General features: G+C 39.9%; 1 protein-coding gene across 3 annotated transcripts in view; it reads right to left on the reverse strand.

The window, feature by feature from the left end:
* LOC124612621 (FK506-binding protein 2) overlaps positions 1–23257 on the reverse strand; it is a 144880-nt gene that overhangs the window by 7974 nt on the left and 113649 nt on the right. The window contains exons 2-5 of one of the 3 annotated variants that reach the window (XR_006979554.1): positions 16385–16548; positions 7975–8087; positions 7641–7730; positions 5072–5355 (exon numbers count right to left, since the gene is read on the reverse strand). Coding sequence is in view for 2 of the 3 variants with exons in the window: in XM_047140918.1 (XP_046996874.1) it covers positions 5173–5355; positions 7641–7730; positions 7975–8087; positions 16385–16548 (550 nt within the window). In the remaining variant the exon portion in view is untranslated. Of the gene's footprint in view, positions 1–4846; positions 5356–7640; positions 7731–7974; positions 8088–16384; positions 16549–23257 lie in introns of those variants that run through there. The other 2 variants (XM_047140918.1, XM_047140919.1) reach the window with 2 other exon arrangements.

A 23257-nucleotide genomic window follows, 5' to 3' on the forward strand; every position in this document is an offset into this window, starting at 1 on the left:
CTTTGATGCATATGACATACCTGGCGAGCACTGTCACAGTGCATTCGCTCAAGACACACTTGCTCCAACCTGGGCTTTATGGTCTGGGGTGCAATAACCCACAACTCCCCTTCACCTTCTGAGTTTCTGGAGGGGACGCTAAGCAGTATATGGTACATGCAAATGTTGTTGGACACATTATTTTGCCATTCTTGCAACAGGAATGGTGATGTGTTGTTCAACAGGATAATGCTTGCCCACACACCGCTTGTGAAACTCGGTGTGCTCTACAATACGTGCAGGAACTTCCCTGGCCAGAACAATCTCTGGACTTGTCTCCAATCAAGCCTGAGTGGAATAGGATGGGACAAGAAGTGACTCATGCAAATCATCAACCAACTCTACAGAACTACATGAACAGGTTGAGCAGGCATGGAATAATGTATCCCAGGACACTATCCGCCACCTGTATGATCAACTGGATGCCAGTCAGTGCCCGCATTGCCGCCCAGGGAGGCTACACCATGTACTAATATGGGTTTTTCAGCATGAGTCAATACCTGGTACCTCAGAACCACTTGTGCTATTGATCTGTACATGTATTAATTCCATGTACTCCATATCCAATGTTGCAATAATAAATACTGAGTGAACTGGAAACGTCTAACAGGGTGTAATGGGGAAGTGCATTAAAGGCAGATGAGACATGGTAATTGATGCTTTCATAGGCAACTTACCTCAGGATTTGCAGTGGTAAACCATTAAAACATTTTGCAAATTTAATTGACACACTACAGTAATAAGAGGTGATTTGACTCAGCTGCCATAAAACTGGAGGCTCACACGATTAAAACTGCAACCAGGAACAGGGATTCATGTGAGATTGCAAACAATGTCACATGCTCTTCATTTATAACCTTCCCAAATCTATCCCTCTTTCCTCCCCAAGGATGGAACTAAGAGTTCTAAAAGCTAGGAAATTTCTTGTACTCTTATGTGTGTTCCACAGTACTTGGATTTCACTTCCTGAAGATAAGGAGAACCTAACAATTCTGTCTAAATTTCAAAGAAGAATAAATATGATCAGTGTCAGAAACAGGGGGGGGGGGGGGGGGGGGGGGGGGGAAATTGCAGTAAATTTATAACAGAAGTCTAACACTGCGAATCATAAATTTCAAGGCCCCCACCCCCCCTCCCCGAAACACTGCATTTTCAGACAGGGTCAATGTTTTTCACAAAGCCATTCATCCATGACATCTTATTTTCACATATCTCACTTACATCTCTTTCAGACATGAATATATCTAAGACCAGAGCCACGTATGAGACACCAGCCTTTGAAACAGAAGTGAAGCATTTATGGTGCATATTTTACTTATTGTTTATTTATTTATTTATTTATTATTACAAAGTGTTTTCTCAGCTATGTTGCTGAAGGTGTTGAACGTTGCTGTACAGGAACTGTTAAGGCCATCAGCTATCAACATTAGTCTTTATTTATTTATTTATTATGAAGCCTTTCGTTGCAGGGGCTTTCAAAGAGCACTCCAACTATCTGAATTCCAACTATCCAGATCACCAATTATCCCAATTGCTTTGAGGAAAAAGAAATTTGTACTGTTTCAGGTGTACCGGTATGAAATGAGTGTTAAGATACAAATGTGTCGATGTTGTGAACGAGCCTTAAATTTTTTTGTTTGGTTGGTATGACATCTGTCAAAGATATTTAGTATACATCAAGTCATGGAACAAACAACATCATATGTTTTCATTGTGTTAACAATGTCGAATTTTGCACCAGAAAGTGATGATTTGTGGAAAGCATTAATTTTTTGTTTTCATTTGAAAAAAAGTGCTGCAGAGTCGCATTGAATGCTTGTCGAGGCATATGGTGATCATGCTCTATCAGGAGCAACAGCTCTATCAGGAGCAACATGAAAAAGATGGTTTCAACGTTTCAGAAATAATAATTTTGATGTAAGAAATGAAGAACATGGAAGACCACCAAAAAAGTTCGAAGATGCCGAATTGCAAGCAATATTGGATGAAGGTGATATTTTAAGTCAGAAGCAAATGGCAGTAATGCTAAATGTTGCACAACAAACAATTTCTGACCGTTTGAAAGCTATGGGAAAGATCCAAAAGTGTGTAAAGTGGGTGCCATATGAATTGAATGAAAGACAGATGGAAAACCGAAAAACCATTTGTCAAATTTTGCTTCAAAGACATGAAAGAAAATCAATTTTGCATCAAATTGTTACTGGCAATGAAGAATGGATTTATTTTAAGAATCCTAAACGGGAAAAATCATGAGTTAATCCAAGACAACCATCAACATCGACTGCAAAACCAGATTGATTCGGCAAGAAGACAATGCTCTGTGTTTGATGGGATCAGAAAGGTGTGGCGCATCATGAGCTTCTAAAACCCGGTGAAACCGAATACTAATCACTACAGACAACAAATGATCAATTTGAACTATGTATTGATCGAAAAAAGACCAGAATAGGCCAGGAGACATGGCAAAGTAATTTTTTTTACACGACAATGCACCTGCATGCAAAGCAAAACTGGTTCAAGATACAATTAAAACACTTGGCTGGGAACTGCTACCCCACCCACCATATTCACCAGACTTGGCCCCTTCCGACTACCATTTGTTTTCATCAATAAGACACACATTGGCTGAGGAACACTTCGATTCCTACGAAGAAGTTGAAAATTGGGTGTCTGATTGGTTTGCTTCGATAGACGGACATTTCTATTGGGGTGGTGTCCACAAATTGCCAGAAAGGTGGTCAAAATGTAGAGAAAGCAATGGTCAGTACTTTGAATAAAATGTTTTTACTTTTCAATTCAAAATTAGTGTCATTTTCACAATAAACGCTCATTTCATACTAGTACACCTGGTATGACTGTGTGTACCCTCAAGAATGCGGATAGGAGTTTGTTGAGGGAAGCTATGAAGACAGCTGAAAAAATACCCCTTCTGTTGACAGGAAAATCGAAAAACCCAGGCTTTCAAAAACGTTGAAAGCTTGTGGCTTGCTTGTGATTATTTAATCTTAGTTCATCAACTCCCAGTGGTGATGAAATCATTCAAAGTGTGAGAGAAGAAACTGATGGCCAGGAGGATGACACTGTCACTGAGCAGGACGCAAGACCAGCTTGTGAGACATTTCCATGTCTTGACACTGAAACTCACATGAATGGAGCAACAGCTTTAATGTGACCATATACGGTTGCTCACTGTCAAGGGGTTATGAGACTTGTCTGCACAAAAATGACTGAAGACAGCAAACCAAATAAATAAACAGTATGTTCAAGAACTGACACTGTATGTAAGTACAGTACTGTACAAAATCTAAACCACATTGTTTTGTAGTAATTAAATTAATATTACACTAGTGTGTATACACAAATTTAGTCTCCGTCTTTTATTTTAAAGAAATGACCGTGTTGAGTCTCCAGATAACTGGAGTTCCACTGTAGGTACATTTCAACTGTTGTCAGGTGCATGGTAGACACTGAATTGGCAGCACTGTCTCTAGCAAGCTTTGTTATTTTGAAAGATGCGCCCTAGGTGACCAAATCTAGAGCTTTATTTGTCATCTGTTAGACAACTTCTCACATAATTTCTGGCAAGACACTAGATTTCTTTTTGACTGATTTCTACTTCCAACCATTCTCACACTTCTTCGTTTATGTAAAAAGTTTCTTTGCCTTGTTATTCATCCTTTTGAAACCATGTTAAGATTTAATATTCTGCCGTCCCCAAGTATTTTCTGCCTTTGGCCCCTCAATAACTGGTCCTGGGCTTTAAATGTATGGCATTCCACGCTGTCAAACTATTGGATCAGCTCCGTCCAGGGCAATTTTAACCAAGCAGTAAGCATGAAGCACATTAATGATAATTTTAAAACAGTTATACAATATTTACGAGAACAATTTTATTAAATATGGTGTCTCTGAAGGGTCACTAACAGAACTATTTAAATTAACAGTCTAAGGCTAAACATGGATGCTGATAACCATATTTTCTGATGAAACCGTAATTCTGTAAATAAAAATTATATGGGTTGAGGGCACTTAAGATAGGCAAACACTGTCACAGAACAAGATCTGACAAAAACTGACACCTTACTAATACCATAACCTTTTCTGGTGTGAAAGGTAAACACTTCTGAACAGGCAGAAGCATGAAGTGTATTGCAAAATTGCAAAACTAATTGTACACATAAGATCATCTACATAGATTATCTGCTGTTGCTGCTGCAATGTTCACAAATGTGCAGTATATATGTATTGCTTCCTAATTTAATACCACATAATAATTTAAATTTGTACACAGACAAATGTGGATTGTATAACATTATTTGTATTATCTTACTTTTATCTATATGTGTGCATTGCCTTGTATATAAATTATATATTGTTTAATATCTTATGCCAAAGATGAATACGTAGATAAGAAGCCCGATAAAAATACAGTAAACATAATTTAAATCACTTTACTAACATTGATCTCCAAAGTGTTTTGTTTGGCCTATTTTAATTGTGGTGATTTCAAAGCTCTTACAGTTTAAATAACTTCCTTAATATTTCTAAAAACACTTTCATAGTGGACTAAACAAACCAGTAGGGCATTTGCTAACTTAACCAACTTAAGAACAAAAATAACAAGCAGAAAATATCTGCATGGAAGAATAATCTTAGGCCACAAGTCAATAGTATCTAAAAAGTGTGCTGAAACTGAATATAGACTTCATACCATTTGCATGATCTTTACCGTTACAAATTTTTCAGGGAATGAATCCAGGATATGTGACATCTATCTTAAACATCTTAAGGTAAAAGATTAAAAAAGTTATTTTTCCAGAATTTTTATTAACCATCACAAATCTTTAACGTATTCTCATATTTATATAAAAAAAACCTCTCACAATGTTCAATTTAATTTTTGAAAATTGTCTGTGCTGATAAACCACTGAACAATAATTTAATATCGAAAAATTTCTGTAGTAGTAATGTGGAAAGGACACATACGCACAATATCTTCCTTTCTTAAACATCAATGTACTTTTAAGGTTTGACACACACACACACACACACACACACACACACACACACACACACACACAGTAGTCTTTTTCAGTAAATGCATATTTGCACACAGTTGGTATTCACAAAGTGTTACAGTTCATCATGTTTTGGACCAGAGAACTCATCATGAGATATGAGGCCATTTTTGTCCTTGTCTTCGTGTTGGAATATTTCATCAACAAGTTTGTCATGGTCCTCCAGCATACGTTTCACTTCTTCACTGTCTCCTCCTTCTTCAGCTGCTACCATTTGTTTCTTCAGGTATTCACTGACCTACAACAAAGCCACGTATAATATGTTAAACGAAGACAAAGTGAAATACTAGTTGCAGAAGAAACATTAATAAAAATTAGTAAACAAGCCAGGCAGTCAAAAGCAAAGAAAAAATAAAAATGTGTAAGTTTACATTATTACACTTGTCTACGTATCTACTGCAAATGGATATCTAATATTCTGCAATTCTACCTGATATTTGGACTGTTTGACATAAAAAGTGACTTTTTGCATTTCCCAGTTTCCAATTTCATGATAAGAGTAAACTCATTGATTTGAAATAAGAGAAAGTTATATTCTAATAAAAACTTGGATCTAAATACCTCAAATTTTGCAATGCATCATCATCATCATCATCAATGTGGCATAAGGTTGAATTCCACAGAGAACTATTTTCCTTTTACATATACTGCTTGTTACTACTATATTTCTGATTGTGAGACATCATCCAGAATTTTCAAAATATCTGCCTTAATGTTGAAAACTACTTCCCTGGTTATTCTTTCCAGCAAGTGTTTATTTGTTGAAAGGTTAAATCTTTCCCCTTTTTACTTTTTCAGAGAAACTTGCACTAAGTGCATACCTCCAGCCTACCAAACTACATATACGAGGGTAAGTCAATTATTATCCGCAATTTTGTTTATTTTGTTAGTACTGTCGTTTTACGTTGGTGACATATGCTTTGTTTATTTGTTGTTATATCTTTGCAATTTTCAAGCTCCTAGGTTAGTTTTGTTATCACTGCTGTGCTGTTAATCATGGCTGCTCTGCTGTCTATTTGCACCAAAGAAGAGCAACGTTCAGTGATCCATTTTTTGTGGTCAGAAGGCGTATCAGGGGCCAAAAATCATTGAAGACTTGCAGTACAGTACAGGAACAGTGTTTTGCCACAACGGAGTGTCTACAAATGGATCGAAAAATTCCGAAATGGTCGCACAAGTGTTATGCACGATGAAGGAGCTGAACGATCGTTTACTGCCACAAATGAAAAAACCATTGAGCGTTCACGTGAAATGATTCTTTTGGATAGACAATTAACTGTTGACGAAGTAGCACATCGTCTGCAAATTAGTCATGGTTCTGCCTACGAAACCTACCACAACAGACTTTTGTTTCATAAAGTTTGTGCAAGATGGGTCCCAAAACAACTCGCACAGTTGCATAAACAAACATTTGGAAATCTGCAAAACACATTTGGATCTCTATGGTGATGAAGGGGACAACTTCTTAGACAGGATCATTACTGGTGACGAAACATGGATCCATCATTACGAGCTGCAGAGTAAATGGCAGAGTATGGAATGGAAACATCCAAATTCGCCATGCAAGAAAAACTACAAGACCCAACCATCCGCAGGAAAACTGATGCTTACAGTTTTTTGGGATGCACAAGGTCCAGTACTGGAACATTATGGGGAAAGGGGTACAACAATAAACACAGTACATTACAGTGAGATGCTTACTGCCAGGCTAAAGCCTGCAATTTGACACAAATGCCGAGGATTGCTGTCAAAAGGTATTGTGTTTGTGCACGACAATGCCCGTCCGCATACTGCTGCCCACACTGTTGAAACGCTACAGAAACTCAAATTTGAAGGATTTGAAATCCTCCATATAGTCCCCAATCTTGCCCCTTCCGACTATCACTTGTTCGGTTCACTCAAACAGGCATTAATGGGCCGTCGTTTTGCCTCGGATGAAGCAGTGAAAGAAGCGGTGAAATACTGGCTCGCACCTCAACCGAGAACCTTCTTTTAGGAGGGCATCAGGAAGCTTGTACCATGATGGACCAAGAGCATTGAAAAACAAGGAGACTATGTCGAAAAATGATGTTCTTGGAAGTTTCCTACTTGATTACAATAAAATTTTATAACTGCTTTGCGGATAATAATTGACTTAACCTCATAGTTTGGGGTCTTCACAACTTTTGAACAAATGAGCTGAAGAACTGCTTTGGTATAAGAATCAGCTTTACGTTTACTTTGAATAAATAGTTTTAAGTTCCTCTGACTAAAACAGAGGTCATTCTTGTGCAACTGTCATCGTCATCATCATCATCAAATACTATCTGCACAGGAAGGTAGACCACTTATACTTTGCAGATGTGTAAAAAACTGCTGAACACACATTGTATGCTATCTCTAATTTCATATCTATGTATATTTCTACATCCAAAATTACATAATGCAAACAGAAAAATGAACTGTGGCAAAACTACACTGATTAGCAGTTCATTTACTCATGTGCCTTAACAAGAAGGGATCATAGCTTGCAGTATCACTTACCTCATCTTTTGAAAGATTGTCGTCTTTATCAGCATCTATTTCCCTGAAGATATTCACAGCATGACCTGCATCAGCATTGTTCTGCTGCCCCTAGGGTTTGATAGAGTTGCTAATTTTGAGGTCCCACTCATGTTATTTGTTTATTACACAAGTTCATCCCTTAAAACAAACTTGTATCAAGCCAGCAGTGTTAGTTCCAATGTTAGTAAAGCTTCAAAAAATCTCTTACTGTGTACCTACATGCAGTATCTATTTTTTGAATTCTGTTAATACCTTGCCCATATAATCACATGCAGTCTTTGCAGATTTTTGATTTTGTTGTCTTGTTACTTACTTCATCCCTTGAAAGATTCTGGTCCTTGTCTGCATCAATTTCTTTGAAAACATTCACTGGCGGTGGTGAATCGCCAATGCTCAGAAGCTCCACTTCAAATGTCAGTGTTGCACCTGAAACAGAGACAATTCACAAAGCCATGACTCAGACACATTAATTTATATGTTTGATGATGAATGTATGAGAAGAAATAGATAGGTGTGTGACACAGAAGTTTGGGTCAGTTCAGGGAGTGTGATTGGATAGAGTAACGGTAATGTAATTGCTTGTGGTAAGTGGGAAATCTGAGTTCGAGTCCCAATCTGACTTCCCTATGTCGCTTTAGATACAATTTGTATATTTAACAGAGTGAAGTTGACAGTCAGGAATAATTTTTTTTAAATTATTCTAAGCATTTGAGAGAAAGAGAAAGGAGGCAGTAATTTTAACTGAATGGATCAAAGGCAATTTCCCTTCACTTGAACAGAAAAATAATACTAACGTTTTTTCTAAACTGTATTTCTGTAGGAGTGCTTAAAGATGTGACTTGTCTATTTTCTCACTTTTCTCCCTACATTATTATGCCAAACATCTCTTCAGTAATTGTTTTGCTTTTATGTTCCTTTAAGAACCTTACAGGCAAAGGGATCAAACTGGCGTGGTCCTTGCTTTCTACACCTAAATATATAATCTGCAAGGCACCATATGGTGCATGGTGGAAGGTAACTTGCACCACCACCAATCCCCCCTCCCCCTTCGTCATTCCCTTTCCTGTTCCACTCGCAAATGGACCAAGGAAAATGCGAATGTTCTTAAAATCTTCTCAATAGTGTTTCATGAAAACATCATCATCTTTCATTCAGGGATTTCCATTTGAGTTGATGAACCATCTCTGTAATATCTGTGTTTTGGCTTAACAAATATAGAACCAAACTTCTGAATTGCTTTGCTGTCCTCTTTTAATCAAATGTGGTAAGGATAACAAACACCAGCAGCATTCACTATCAATGGGTCACAATAGTGTTGCCTATTGCTTCATAATTTCATTGCCTAATTTATTTTTTGCTCTCTTTAAAACTGTTGTGGAGTATAAGAACTTCAGATGCTACAAATTAAATAGGAATAAAACAGTAAAGGGTCAAGAACAATAATTTACTGCGGATTGTGACACTGATACAAGAAATTAGGCAGACCACCATATTTTTACAAACTCAAAAATTAAGTTGAAAAGACTTTTGAACATGCTGTGGCAGCACTATTAAGGTGCTAATGTTCTTTGTATGCCAGGAACAAAATTGGTCTCAGAACTTTTTGATGGACAGTGCATATTCCAAAGCATCCGAGGAAAAGCCATTATGGTACCCACTAATACGCTAGGTTTGAAACCTTTCCTCTTGTTATACCCATTTTTAACACTTGTAATGTTAGGTACACTGTTATTTATCATTATTAATTTATTTTGTTTCTGGAATTTTGAATCTGAAATGTTTTTCATTATAGTTCTTCAGATGAAGACTACACAGTCAAATCTCACTTTACTAAAAAATACAGATATGTTTTTAAAGAACTCCAGCCAAATTACTGCAGATAACATTTTTTTGTTGACAGGTTTCTCACTTGTTTAAAAAAAACACTGAAAATTAAAATGCATATCTTTCAATTTGGTAAAATTACTGCTTGTTTTAAACTTAAGAGAGATTAAGACTCCGAAGGTATAAACAAAACTGCATCAACAAATGCAATTCATGGTCATCACAGGCAATCTTGTAGAAATCAGTAAACTGTTAAGTCTTTCTGCTTTGAATTAGAGCAATTGGGGTTCAACAGGATTAGAGAAGGGGAAAAAAAGTCACTGAAATACCCAAGAAGAACACAAAATATAACCAAGTATTTTGGAATTGTGTTGGCTCGATTCAGCCACATTTGCACATTTTATGTCGCTATTGACCCATGATTCTATGAGAGGTAGTCAAAGCCTTAATTATAATATCAATCAACAAATGAATAAAAATAAAAAAGTCAGGCTGTGACCATGAAATTTGGAAACATTAATCCTCCTCTACATATTCAGACTTCACTGAGACATTTTTCGCAGAAACAAATAACTTGGCAGAGAGCTTGTGTAAAAGCCAGCATTTTGTCTGTTAGGGAAACTATCCACCTTTAAAAAGTCGTCATCATCATACTTTAAATGTCTGTGTAATACAATGGCTCTTCACCAGAGGAGAGAGGATAAGGAGGTCACTGGCTGCCATGCGAGTAGAATGAGAGGGTGAGACAAAATCTGACAGCCCAGAGGAGCACCATCTGTGACTGAATCCTGTGCAGAATGACCTGTCATGGAGCTAAAACACTGCCTTGGACAGGTTCCTGTGGTGTCACCGTCAGACACCACACTTGCTAGGTGGTAGCCTTTAAATAGGCCACGGTCCGTTAGTATACGTCGGACCCGCGTGTCGCCACTATCAGTGATTGCAGACCGAGCGCCGCCACACGGCAGGTCTAGAGAGACTTCCTAGCACTCGCCCCAGTTGTACAACCGACTTTGCTAGCAATGGTTCACTGACAAAATACGCTCTCATTTGCCGAGACGATAGTTAGCATAGCCTTCAGCTACGTCATTTGCTACGTCCTAGCAAGGCGCCATTACCAGTTACTATTGACATTATGAATAATGTACCATCAAGAGCGATGTTCACCATTAATGGATTAAAGTTAAGTATTCCATGAGCTACGTCCGTTTTTTCTAAATTCTAATTTCCTTGTCCTGTTCCAGACCTCGCGCCAGCCTGTGTGAGCTAAAACGCGTGTCTTTCGGCTTCCTCTAGTAACCCGGTGTTGGCTCTCCTGCCAACCCACAAAAGATCCCATGACACTCCATTTCAACAACCTCCCACAGCACTGTCAGGGTATTTCAGTAGTATGCTCGTCTGATGATTTTCCACTTACAAGGACCGTCTGTTAGCATTGTGCCACAGCCTGATTTTGTTGTTTTCGGCAGCAGTGAATTCACATTTGCCCACCATTCGCTTTGCTCCTTTGTCTCAGGGTCATAACAAAACACACAGCATTCTTCCAAGATGATCAGATGGATAAAGAAACCACTTAAGAGTGGCATGACAACTGCAAAGGTTCCACTGCACACTGCTATAGTGGGGTTTATAAACAGGTGTGAGCTGCTGCAGAACCCAGCTGGTGGCGAGCTTCATGATGTTTTAACATTGTGCAATTCAAGGATGGTTTACAATTTTCCAGTATCACCGTGCCTCCACTTCTTTTACGATTCCCAGTTCTTCACAGACAGATGGTCTGCTTCTCCATTGTTCGTTATTTAGCCTTGCATGACTACACAAGAAGCGTCTACACAAACCAACCACTGCGTCATCCCATAATACATGTCCACTCAATTCCATTTGCAGTGCTGATTACCCTTCAAATGCAGATAAGTAATTATATTGTCGTGCTCCCACTCTATTCATTGCCCATTTTGCTTTGGCTTGTGTAGTGGAGTGTGATGGTACTGTGTCACAGGGATTTCAATTTGCTCAATACTGACCTGTATCTGCAAACACAAAATTAATTGTTTAACTATTTCTGGAGGTGATAACTGAAATATTGTGACTGCCATCAGTACGCAACTCACCTGACCGCATATATCACTCACCTATTTTCATAGGAGTCTTAACTACCTCAATCCAATCTCCTCCTCAACCCACTAGTTTTCCCATCTCTGAACTGTCGCTGAGTGGCCTTTTGTGAAGTTTCCACACTGATAATCTGGGGCACTCAGTCGTAAATCAAAATTGATAATATACACTGAGTCTGGACTTTCAGTTTCAGACATGTTAAAAATGTCATTCTGAAAAAAATTTTGTTTGCCAAAAGCATTGCAGCCCGTTTTTACTGGTTTCTTTACTTATTTTACTGTGCATCCTGTAGCATTTGTCAGCAGTTATAGCAACTATTTTACAACTTTCATACAGAAAAAGTGAAGCCAAACTACAACTTCCTCAACTCCATAAAGATGCAAAAGATTTTTTACAGAATAGGAGTTCTAATAATACTGATTACATTTAGTCTAACTTATGTACAATGGAAACAAAATCTAAGAATAGCATGAGCTCTTAGTGTAACTTATGATGTTCAGTGACTCACTTCAAACTATATTGTTAGCAACAACCAGCAGTGACTGTCATTCACTTGATATTTCTTGGTTTGGTAAAGAATGCATGAACCATCTGAGTTTTATTCATAAATATTAATCCTTCATCATTTTAATAGTTGATGTGTTCAGTTGTTTCCTTTTTTCCTTCTGAAATTAGTTCAAATGTTAAAATGTTCTTGATGGAATTGGCTGATATCATATCTCGTTCAGAGATTAACGGTCTCAGAAAGGTTCAGAATCACTGCATTAAATGCATTGGGTACAAACATAACGGCAAACTCCGTGTTTCTAATTATGCATGCTGCCTGCTAGCTGGCGCTTATTATCCAGACCTCTCACCATCTGGTTCTTGGGAACACACCTCTCCTGTATACAGAAGTTTCAATCTGGCTACAGTATGTGAGGTGTCTTCAATATCCCTCCCCACCTTACAGCTGCACCACACCCTGCGTGTGCACTCATTTCTGGCACACGAAGTGGAATCCTGGAGATGGAGACAGACAGTCACACAAAAATGGGTTGTATGTGGCTGGTTTGATCTACTTAGGTGCTGCACATAAAACTCCAGCACTCATCCCACACCTTGCCGAGGCCACTCAGGGTCTCTGGAACCACAATTCCATGACCTTCCACAAGAGGCCCTCGTTGCAGCAAGTCAGAAGCAACAGTCTCTGAAGTCCTCACATAGTATCCTGTTTTGTTGGCGTTCCTCATTTATTGTGATAGTGCCACTACTGTATCATCTTCCCACACTTTTGTTGGTTTTGGATTGCCAGCTCCTATGAGTCTCCTGCATGGATTATTGCTGTGGCTACTCCAACACTGCTTTCCCCCTGGGTGATTTCTAATTCAATAAAAAAAAAACATCCTTTGTTATTTTGTTAAATTTGTTCAACAGCCTTTTCTCTTAATATTAGTGGGACCTTATTATACTGGAAGAAATTCCTGTCGCCCTCTATCCGTAGCTACCGCCTAACGCATTCCCCTCCCACCTGATGTGGCATTCTTTTACTCCTACTGACTTTCGTTTATTCCAAACAACTCGAGTAGGAATATCGCACCGACCTTGTGACTGGATTGAAGGGTTTCTAGCAAAGAGGACACAATATGTCACTCTGAAAAGAAATAAATGTCCAGGCTTAAAAGTAACTTTGGGGATGGCACAGGGGAGTGTCAGAGGACCATTCCTTTTCACAGCAATTATAAACGACCTAACTAATAACCTCAGAAGTTCCATAAGGGTTTTTATGGATGATGCTGTTGTATACAGAGAAGTTGCAATGCTAAAAAATTGAAGCAAAATTCAGGAAAACTTGCAGAGGATGACACTTTTGCAGGGAGTGGAAATTGGCGCTCAACATAAATAAATTTAACATATTGCAAATACATACTACATAGACAGGAAGACTCCTTATTGTGTGAATATGTGATTGCAACCAGTGGAAGCACTTACTTCCAAATGTAGGTGAACAGAGTGATTTGAAGGAGAACAAACACACAAAATTAATAGTGGACGAGGCAGATTGCAGACAGATTCACTGGTACAATCCTCAGAAATTTAGTCCATCAACAAATGAAGTAGCTTGGAAAACATTTGTTCAACCAATAATTTAATACTGATCCCCAGTCTGGGATCCATACTAAACAGGATTCAGAGGAAACAGAAAAAATCCAAAGGAGAGGAGCACATTTCATTACAGCTTCATTTAGTAATCTCTAAAGTGTCACAGAGATGCTTAGCCAATTCCAGTGGCAGATGCTACAAGAGGCATTCTGCATCCTGGTGTTTTTTACTGTTGCTGTTCCCACAAAGTAAGTTCCTAGATGAGACAGCCAATGTATCTCTTCTTCCTATGTATATCTCGTGAAAAGACCATGAAGATAAAAATAGAGGGACTGGAACTCACACAGAGGCTTACCATCAATAGTTCTTACCGGGAGCTATTTGTGGCTGGAACAGGAAAAGGGGAAAATGACATTGGTACACAAATTAACCTCCACCATACGCCACAGGGATTTCAATTGGAATATAGATGTCGATGCAGATGCAGTTCCATGCTCTGACAATTAGTATATCATTTCCCTTTAGGGCTCAGACTTGTACCTGTTGTTGATGTGTCCCAAGAATGGCGAAATTTTTGTAAAGGCTGCACTTTTATTTCTTGTTTAGTTCTCACAGATTTTTCTAGGATTTCCATAAATATTTGGATGTCTCCCTTCTTCAGCCAAACTTGCAGTGCTATTGGCTCCATAACCTGCAATGGCTAAAGAATGGTCTTCTAATTTTGTGATACTTTATAATCTGAGTTAAATCTCTTCTGTCATATATTTGCTAATTTGTTAATTATATAAAGCCTCTTTTTTCCAGACATGCTGAATGGGAAGAGAAATTTTATTTCTCATGTAACAGCAACCCCAGTTATCTGATGGCCTCTTGTCATTGTGGCTACTCGTCATTTATTTATGTTATAGGATTTCTGCTTTCGACAACTTCCCTCTAGGCACTAGTAAAACTATCTTGTGTGGCAATCACAAATTTATTCTCTCCGTATCATTCTCAAAGCGTTTGTAGAATTTGTTTGCCATTATTTCTGGTTTGCATCTTCAATATCTTCCAGCAGCAGCTCGGGGGCGAGATCCTAAGACACGGGGCGGCAAACAAAGCCTTGCAGATATAATTTGATTAGCTCTTTCTTAAACCGCTTTCTGGGAAGTCAATTTCGCTCTCCTGTCACAACAGAAATCTCATAGGCAATTAAACGGGGCCATTATCCAACTAATGCCCCTCACTCTTGATGATAAGACAGGCAACTATAAATTATCAAATGTTACTGCAAGTCCACCAAAATTCCAAGAATTACTGGTGTCCTCTGTCTATCTTCCCATTTGAAAATCCATACTGCTTGGAGTCTGTGCCTGAAAGAGTCCTTAAAATTACCAATTGTTCACACTAAAGTTTTCTTTAAACTTCCCATTATGAAGTTCCTGACAGACTGAAGCTGTGTCTCAGTCCCGCACCATGTTAAAAATCAGTGCACACACTGTTACAGAGTGAAAAATTATTCTGTAATATTCCCGGTTGCATTTAGGTGGTGCATTGGCTGACATGGCTTCTCTGTTACTTGATCATTATCCTCGCAGATTTTCAGATGGACCACGTCCACTGTCTTCGAAAGACCTGGTACTTTTGTTTAAAGTAGGTATTCGTTATATAAATGTGTAAGGTATGGCCCGACTATGTCTCGGGACCTCTGCTTCTACTCCATCATGACCTGGAGCCTCATTCTTCTTCAGTGTCAAAATGGCCGTTGATACACTGTTCAAAATAATCAAAAGATGTATCAATGCCCAGGTGGTAAATTATTTTGATAGAGGAGATACCTGTAGTCTTATTGTATAGCTTGAGATCTCTACTTTCAACATAGACAACAATTAAAATCATTCGCTGTCTATTTGCTGTGTTATGCAATATATTGCCAGGTGACCCCTCAGAAGGACATGAGTAACAATGTCCAAGTGTTTTCTATGAGGTACTCAGATGTCAGTTGTCATTTGTGGATGTTGTATTCAACCAAGCACATGGAATGCTATGTCTTAATGCAATGCAAGTGCCAAGCACTACGTGTTTGAGCCAAAAAGCATGACTTTCAGTCATGTTGCTGCATATGCCAATCCCTCTCCATTTACAAGTTGATGTGGAAGAGTTTGCTGATGCATTACAGCCCCACGGGAAGACCATCTGGACATCTCTGTGCCATGGCGTTGTCCAGATACCCCAGAGCAGATGCGTACGGGAGTGGCCCTGGCACCATAGACTTATAAAGAGTACACCATGTAGGAATTGGACAGTGGTAAATTGCTCATAGAAGGCACACATGTTACTAAAGCTCTCTTTAAGTCCAATGAAAGGCAGACAATACGATGGAATGATTGATTGTTTCCACTTTGTTTTCGACATCAGTCTCACATTTCAGTTTCGTTTATCCAAATTATAGAGAATGTAATCACATTTTGTTGTGTACTTACTTTGTGAAAGATAAAGGTATAATTTGGTAACATACACAGTCTTCAATTATTGCTCAGTGGAGTATTGGAAATGGCCAAAGTAATGTTCCCTTAATTCTTTTGAGCAGAGTATCTTTTCAGGAATAGGAATTACTGTAGAGGCATTACTGCATGGCATTTTGTCACCACGTCCCGTTCTCGCAGCTGTCTGGAAGCAGCATGCCGTTAAAGGTGGTATGCCAAAAGCGGAAGAGCACTCACCTCCTGGGATGACTGCACCCGCCCCACGGTCGCCGTACGCCAGCTCAGGCGGGATAACGAGGCGGCGGCGCTCACCGACACACATGTCCACCAGGCCCTGGTCCCAGCCCTTGATCACCTGCCCCACGCCCAGCTGGAACGAGAATGGCTGGTCCCGGTCATGGCTGCAACAGACGGCAATCCCAGGCATTCTCACTTACTGCCATCTTACATAGATCATGCTACAGGAGGCTGAGGGGAAGGGGGCAGGGGGAGGGGGAGGGTTAAGATGGCGTGGGATCTGCAGCACGGATATACTGTGGGGGCCTATTCAGCAACATTCACTCATTTTACAAAACACCTTATATGATTTTATAACTATACAGATTGTTTCAGGAGGAGTTCCATATAGCATGTGTCCAATTTTTACTGGTACAGAGATACAGCTATTTACATAGGTAAGTGTGTTTCGTGAGGCGGTACTCCAGTTGCTGTGGATTTATTTATTGACTGTCAGATTTATTTTGATAATCAGGTTGTGCTTAATTTTATATTAATGTATTATACAACTTTGATTGTGATTTGTAGGCTAGTTTTATATTTGATTGGTGCGTAAGTTGGTTGCATTTTTGTCTTGCGAGTTAGTACTCTGGTTGCTGCAGGCTTATTTACCAGTTGTCATTTTTTATGTTTTATTTACTATTGTTATTTGATTTTATATATTGTCATTTTCTCATTTGTACATAGTGAGAGGGGCTGTGGGCGATATAAAATGGAGTGCCACGAGGAAGAATCGTGATACGTTCTTCTGTTTGAGTTCAACAGAGGGATGACAGCAACCGAGCCAGCCAGAAACATTCGTGCCATGTATGGGGATAATGCCATTGGACAGCACGAAAGAAAATTGTTTTCTCATTTTAATGAGGATCATTTTGGCAAATTCAGGGAGACCTTCAGAATTTAATCATTAATCCACAATGATCCACAAGAGTGTACTCGAGAACTGCCAAATATGTGGAACTGTGATCATTCCACCATTGTCCGACATTTGCATGCAATGGGTAAGACCCCAAAATCAGGTACACGGGTACCGCATGCTCTAAGTCAAAATCACAAAAATCAGCAGGTTGCCATATGTGCACATCTGCTTGGTCGTCATCGATTGGCTCGTGAACACCACTGACCATTCCTATCTTCTATTGACTCTGGTGAAGAGAAATTGTTCCTTTGAACTAACATAGGGAAAAGAAAAAAAATAGTTGAGCCCAAACAAAGCAGCAACTCCCCTTACAAAAACTTGGGCGCATCCACGAAAAAGAATATTACGCATCTGGTGGAACAGTGATGGTGTTGTGTACTCCGAACTGTTTCCCCAAGGTGTAACCATCACTGCTGACATTATTTTAGTGTCAACAACTGAAACATCTTCCAGACACAAACCAAGAACAATGACCAGGAAGACAGTAATGTTACTCAATGATAATGCCCACTCGCATTCTGCTAGATTGAGAAAGAAAACTACACAGGAGTTGGTTTGGGAAGTCATTCTGCACCCACCTCATTCACCTGACTTTCAGCTGATTTCAGCTTTTCCACACACTAACAGTCTGCAAAGAACTTCCTTTCCGGATGAAAATGCACCTTGAATATGGCTTGACAAGTTCTTCACTTCAAAACCACGTGATTTCTACATTAGCAGAGTCAAAAAGTTACACTAGTGTTGGCAGACTGTTGTAAATAGTCAATGAGAATATATTATTCATGACCGAAGTCTCTGTTGTGTATATCTGTTGTGCTTATTAAATTTACGGAAAAATACTGCGAACTTGTTCACCAAGACAATAGTATAGTGTTTACAAGTGGTGAGTATGTCGACATGGTATGGTGTACATGTTTTGGAACGGAAACGCTGCTGATGCTACTTGCAGCGTCTTGCAGCGAGTTTGCTAGACAATGCCCTAATGTCTTCACAAAACTGCTCAATACTGGTGTAGTGCCCAGAAGTCATATTTCAACTGAACACGTAAAAGAACAGGGTTTGGAAGTACCACAGTTCGACATACAAGGCAACAGTGGACATTAGGTATGCATGGCCTCTATTCTAATCAATTACACCAGATGCAACACATTTAAGGAGTTTTGTTGTTTGCTGTGAATGCATGCCCGAAGGAACAGGCTCTGCAGCGGGTGCAGCTGTTATGAAAGACATGTATGTACTGGCAGTTGCTACTGGCAGTTGCAAATAAGGACAACCATCGACTGTATAATGGAATGACGACAATACAGATTTGCACCGGACAGAGACTCGTAACCTGGATTTCCCACTTCTTGCGAGCTAGGATTGCCTAATGGTAAGGCGACAGCTCGCGATAAGCGGCAAATCCGGGTTAGAGTCTCCATCTGACGCAAATTATTTTCATTCCATCATACACCTAATGGTTGCCCAAATTTTATAACTGTGAATACATTTTGTGTACCAGTAACAGCCTTAACTTGCATCAATAGTCCAACAGCAGAAATCCACATGCATTTATGCAGTCATTTCCAGGAACACTTGTCTGTAGAAGTGTGGTATGATATGATATTACATTTGATGGAACCTGTTGGTGTTACCAGACCCTCTTCCAGGGCCTCGTTATGTAGACTTAAAATGTACTGCTACCATTACTGCAAGCAATTCCCTTGGATACAAGAATGGCATGTTCTTCCAGCTCGTTTTATTCATCAGGTGATACATAATTGAACCATAACATTCCCTGGAATATGGATCACAACAAGTTGACAATTTTTTTGGCCACCCAGGTCTGTGGACCTCTCCCCATTTAAATTTTTGTCTCTGGGGCTTGTTTAATTGCGAAATCTACAAGGAGGTTAAAGCAAAAGAAAAATTCGTCGTCTGGATTACGAATAGCGCTGCCCTCATTAAAGAGCGCCAAGCCGACCTCAGGAGAGGCTGCATGTGGCGTTGTCAAGTGAATTCAGAAGCGCATTTTTATTTGGAATTTATGAAATATCAATTCTGAACTTAATCATTCGCCTTTACTTAACATCATCTGTATTTGTTTGGCTTGCATTCTAACAACTGTATTGCTGTAACCAATAAATACTGAACACATGTTACTTGCATTGTTTTACTCGAATTAGTCTGTAGTACCACCTCCTGAAACATCTACTATTCCTCCTGCAACGTCCTTTACATTTTAGGTTTATTCACTATTGCGGAGGTGTTTTCACAAAAAAAAAAAAAAAATGGTAATTTGGGGTATCAACTTAATCATAATTACATAATTACACTCTAGTGAGCCAGGAGTGAATATGAGTATCTCATACCAAAATACAAAGAAAATATCCCGAAACAACCTTCCAAATTTTGCTGGACTCACCATGTCTGTCCAATTAGGGCAGACAATGCAAGACCACTGAATAAAAATTCCTGAGATTACTGAGTAAGCATTTCAACTGAGCGAATGCATAATATCCATACGGAGAAGTGGCTATGAAGAAGCCGTGTACGAGGTGGGTACCGTGATTGGTCAGTCGATAGAAAACGCATTCAGCGCAACATTTCAATACAATGTCTGGTGATGTTAATCGCAATCCGCAAGAATTTTTGCGCCGATCTGTGGCTCCTGATGAAACCTGTATCCATCATTAGACACTAGAGTTGAAACGGCAATCAAAACAAAGGCGGGTAAGGCAACGACCATTCTGTCAGCTGTTTTTTGTGTGATTCCCAAGGAGTAATCCTCATACATTACTTGAAAAAAAAAAAAAAGGCACGCAAAAAGTGCTCATTCAATAGGATAATGCATCATCCTACATCAGCGATAACAGCATGAGTGCGTGAACTGGTCTTTGAATTGGTTCCTCAACCACCCTGTTCACCAGACTTAGCCCCAAATGACTTCTTCCTGTTCCGTTACTTAAAACTTTGGTTTGCTAGGAAGAAATTTGCGACAGTTGCAGTCAATAAATATTTTGCAGAGTTCGACAGAGCCTATTTTTACGATGGAATGAAAACGCTGGACTGCCTTTGAAACGTCACTTGTCGTCTGTGGCTAGGGGCTTCACTGGCGGGCGACGCGCGTAGTCACATCCACGGCCGCGGCTATGGCCAGAAAGCACAACACTCAAGAGCGATGTGACGCGCGAGAGAAGTTACAGAACTTAATGCTCCACGGATTTGGTCGGAAACCTTTACTGCCGGACGCGGATTACGTATCTGCTCTTCTACGCTATGAAATCACCATATTGGTCGCCAATCTCGCTTTGACCCGCGAAATAGCGTTAAACTTCACAACTTCAAACCGAATAATCGAAAGCAATGTAGCTACCCCACTACTTTCAGGGAAGATTCCGAGGTGCGACCATTGGATGACTTCGAATTTTTAATAGGAAAACTCTTAAAGTTTTTAAAGTAAAACAAACGTTAACATTCTACATCTTTATTCTTCGTGTCTACATATTTATTTCTCAAATAGTCGCCCTAGCGACGAACACATTTCTGCCAACAAGAGACCAGTTTATTGATATTGTCACTGTAGAATGTTTGACTATGTTCACGGAGCCGCAACATCAGCTCTGCTTGCACAGGTCTGCGAGCATGCAGAGGCGCCGCAACATGACTTGGCATGGACTCGACTAATGTATGGAGAAGTGCTGGAGAGAATTGACACCAATACTGCAGGGCTGTCCATAAATACGTAAGAGTACGAGAGGGTGGAGATCTCTTCTGAACAGCACGTTGCAGATATGCCCAATAATGTTCGTGTCCGGAGAGTTTGGTGGCCAGCGGAAGTGTGTAAACTCAAAAGAGTGTTCCTGGAGCTACTCTGTAGTAATTCTGGACGTGTGGGGTGTCGCATCGTCCTGCTGGAATTCCCAAGGTCCGTCTGAAGGCACAATGGACATGAATGGATGCAGGTGATCAGACAGGATGCATACGTACGTGTCACTTGTCAGAGTCGTATCTAGAAGTTCAGGGGGCCCATGTCACTCCAACTGAACACGCCACACACCATTACAGAGCCACCACCAGTTTGAACACTCGCCTGCTGACATGCAGGTTCCATTGAGTCATGAGGTTTTGTCTCCATACCCGTACACGTCCATCCGCTTGATATAATTTGAAACGAGACTCGTCCCACCCTAGCAACATGTTTCCAGTCATCAACTTTCCAATGTCGGTGTTGATGGGACCAGGCGAGTCATAAAGCTTTGTGTTGTGCAGTCATCAAGGGTACACATGTGGGCCTTGGGTTCCGAAGGACCACATCGATGATATCTCGTTGAAAGATGTGCAGGAGACTTACTACTTTGAGCTTTCATCACGTACAGTCTTTCAGTTTGACTGTGTGAACCAAGTATATGTGGCACAAAAGAAATCCGATGGCTATGTGAATGGCATACCACTATTTCCGAAGTGAAGAAACAGCACACCAGTGGCGTTAAAAAACAATTATTAACGCAACTGGTGTGCTATTCCTTCGCCGGCCGCTGTGACCGAGCGGTTCTAGGCGCTTCAGCCCGGAACCGCGCGACTGCTACGGTCGCAGGTTCGAATCCTGCCTCGGGCATGGATGTGTGTGATGTCCTTAGGTTAGTTATGTTTAAATAGTTCTAAGTTCTAGGAGGCTGATGGCCTCAGATGTTAAGTACCATAGTGTTCAGAGCCATTTGAACCATTTTGCTATTTCTTCACATCGACATTCTTCAAAAACAGTTTCTGATAATTATGAACAAAACTCTATGTGACAAGATTGATTTCTGCGGTGAGCGGAGACGTGTAAGGGGAAATGCTGACTTAATCGGTGCTACCGACACAAACTGCAACGTTTAGTTCACTATGCAATTTTCACACTACGACTGCTACGTCACTGTCGTTGGCAGAAATGAAAACATTGGAAGGCGACATTGAGTGTTCCGGACAAATGAGATGCGTGACGAAACCGAACGGCCGACTTACTGGACACCTGTTAGCAATGTGATTATCGCCAAGCGTCATCGTGCATAGTTTTCCTTTTAATTCTTGCTCTAAGGGGGACACAACAGGCCGCTAGCCTGCTGTTGATCTAATTATAAATCAATACTTAAATATAAAGCTCTAAATCTGGCAGCATATTTACAATGTGTAGCCGATATTTTTACTGGCATGTGCGTCGACTTTTTTTGATCGATATATCGATACTTTCTTCGATGGTTAGGACCGATGATAATACTTTTTAAATGTAGATATTGCGGATTTCCGATTTTTTAAAAATATCAACAGTCCTGATAGGCACAGGACGGCTGCGTTCTCCGATTGGCAGCTGTTCATCGAAGTGCAGGTGGCCCAGCACAGAACGGCTGAAGAGAGGTCACAGAGAATCTACCTATATAGTAGACTCCTATTTTAATGGAGGTTATCAAATTTTTTTTATTCTCATTTACAAATCACTTCAAAATATTTGTTGGTTTTTTCTGTTTGCATGCTTGACGCGAAAACGATAGTCGTTAACTTAGCTCACAGTTAATTTTTAATGTCAAAATGGTAATTAACTCAACTGACACTTAGCCAGGAGATTTCTAACACAGAATATATAAATATACGACAAAGAATTCAGCAGAAAAGATAGGTCGCAGGAAATCGGATGCACGGGCGGGAACTTGTGGAGGAGCCACCTGGACCTGAGGGGTGGTTGGTATCTCTACGAGGCTGCTTTATGATTCTCTTTATAGGGACCATCAACCATTCTCTTTCCATATCGTGCGTGCAGCGTTAATTTTGAAGGCGCCAAGTATTGGGGAAATGTAGTGTTGCACCAGATAACCTCCTATTAACCTGCTCGTTCTGCGTCGTCTCTCTTTTCCTTTATTTCTTAGTTTGTATACAAATAAAAGGGAGAAGAAACTAGG

Source organism: Schistocerca americana, chromosome 4 (genome assembly GCF_021461395.2).
Source record: "Schistocerca americana isolate TAMUIC-IGC-003095 chromosome 4, iqSchAmer2.1, whole genome shotgun sequence".
Taxonomy (NCBI): domain Eukaryota; kingdom Metazoa; phylum Arthropoda; class Insecta; order Orthoptera; family Acrididae; genus Schistocerca; species Schistocerca americana.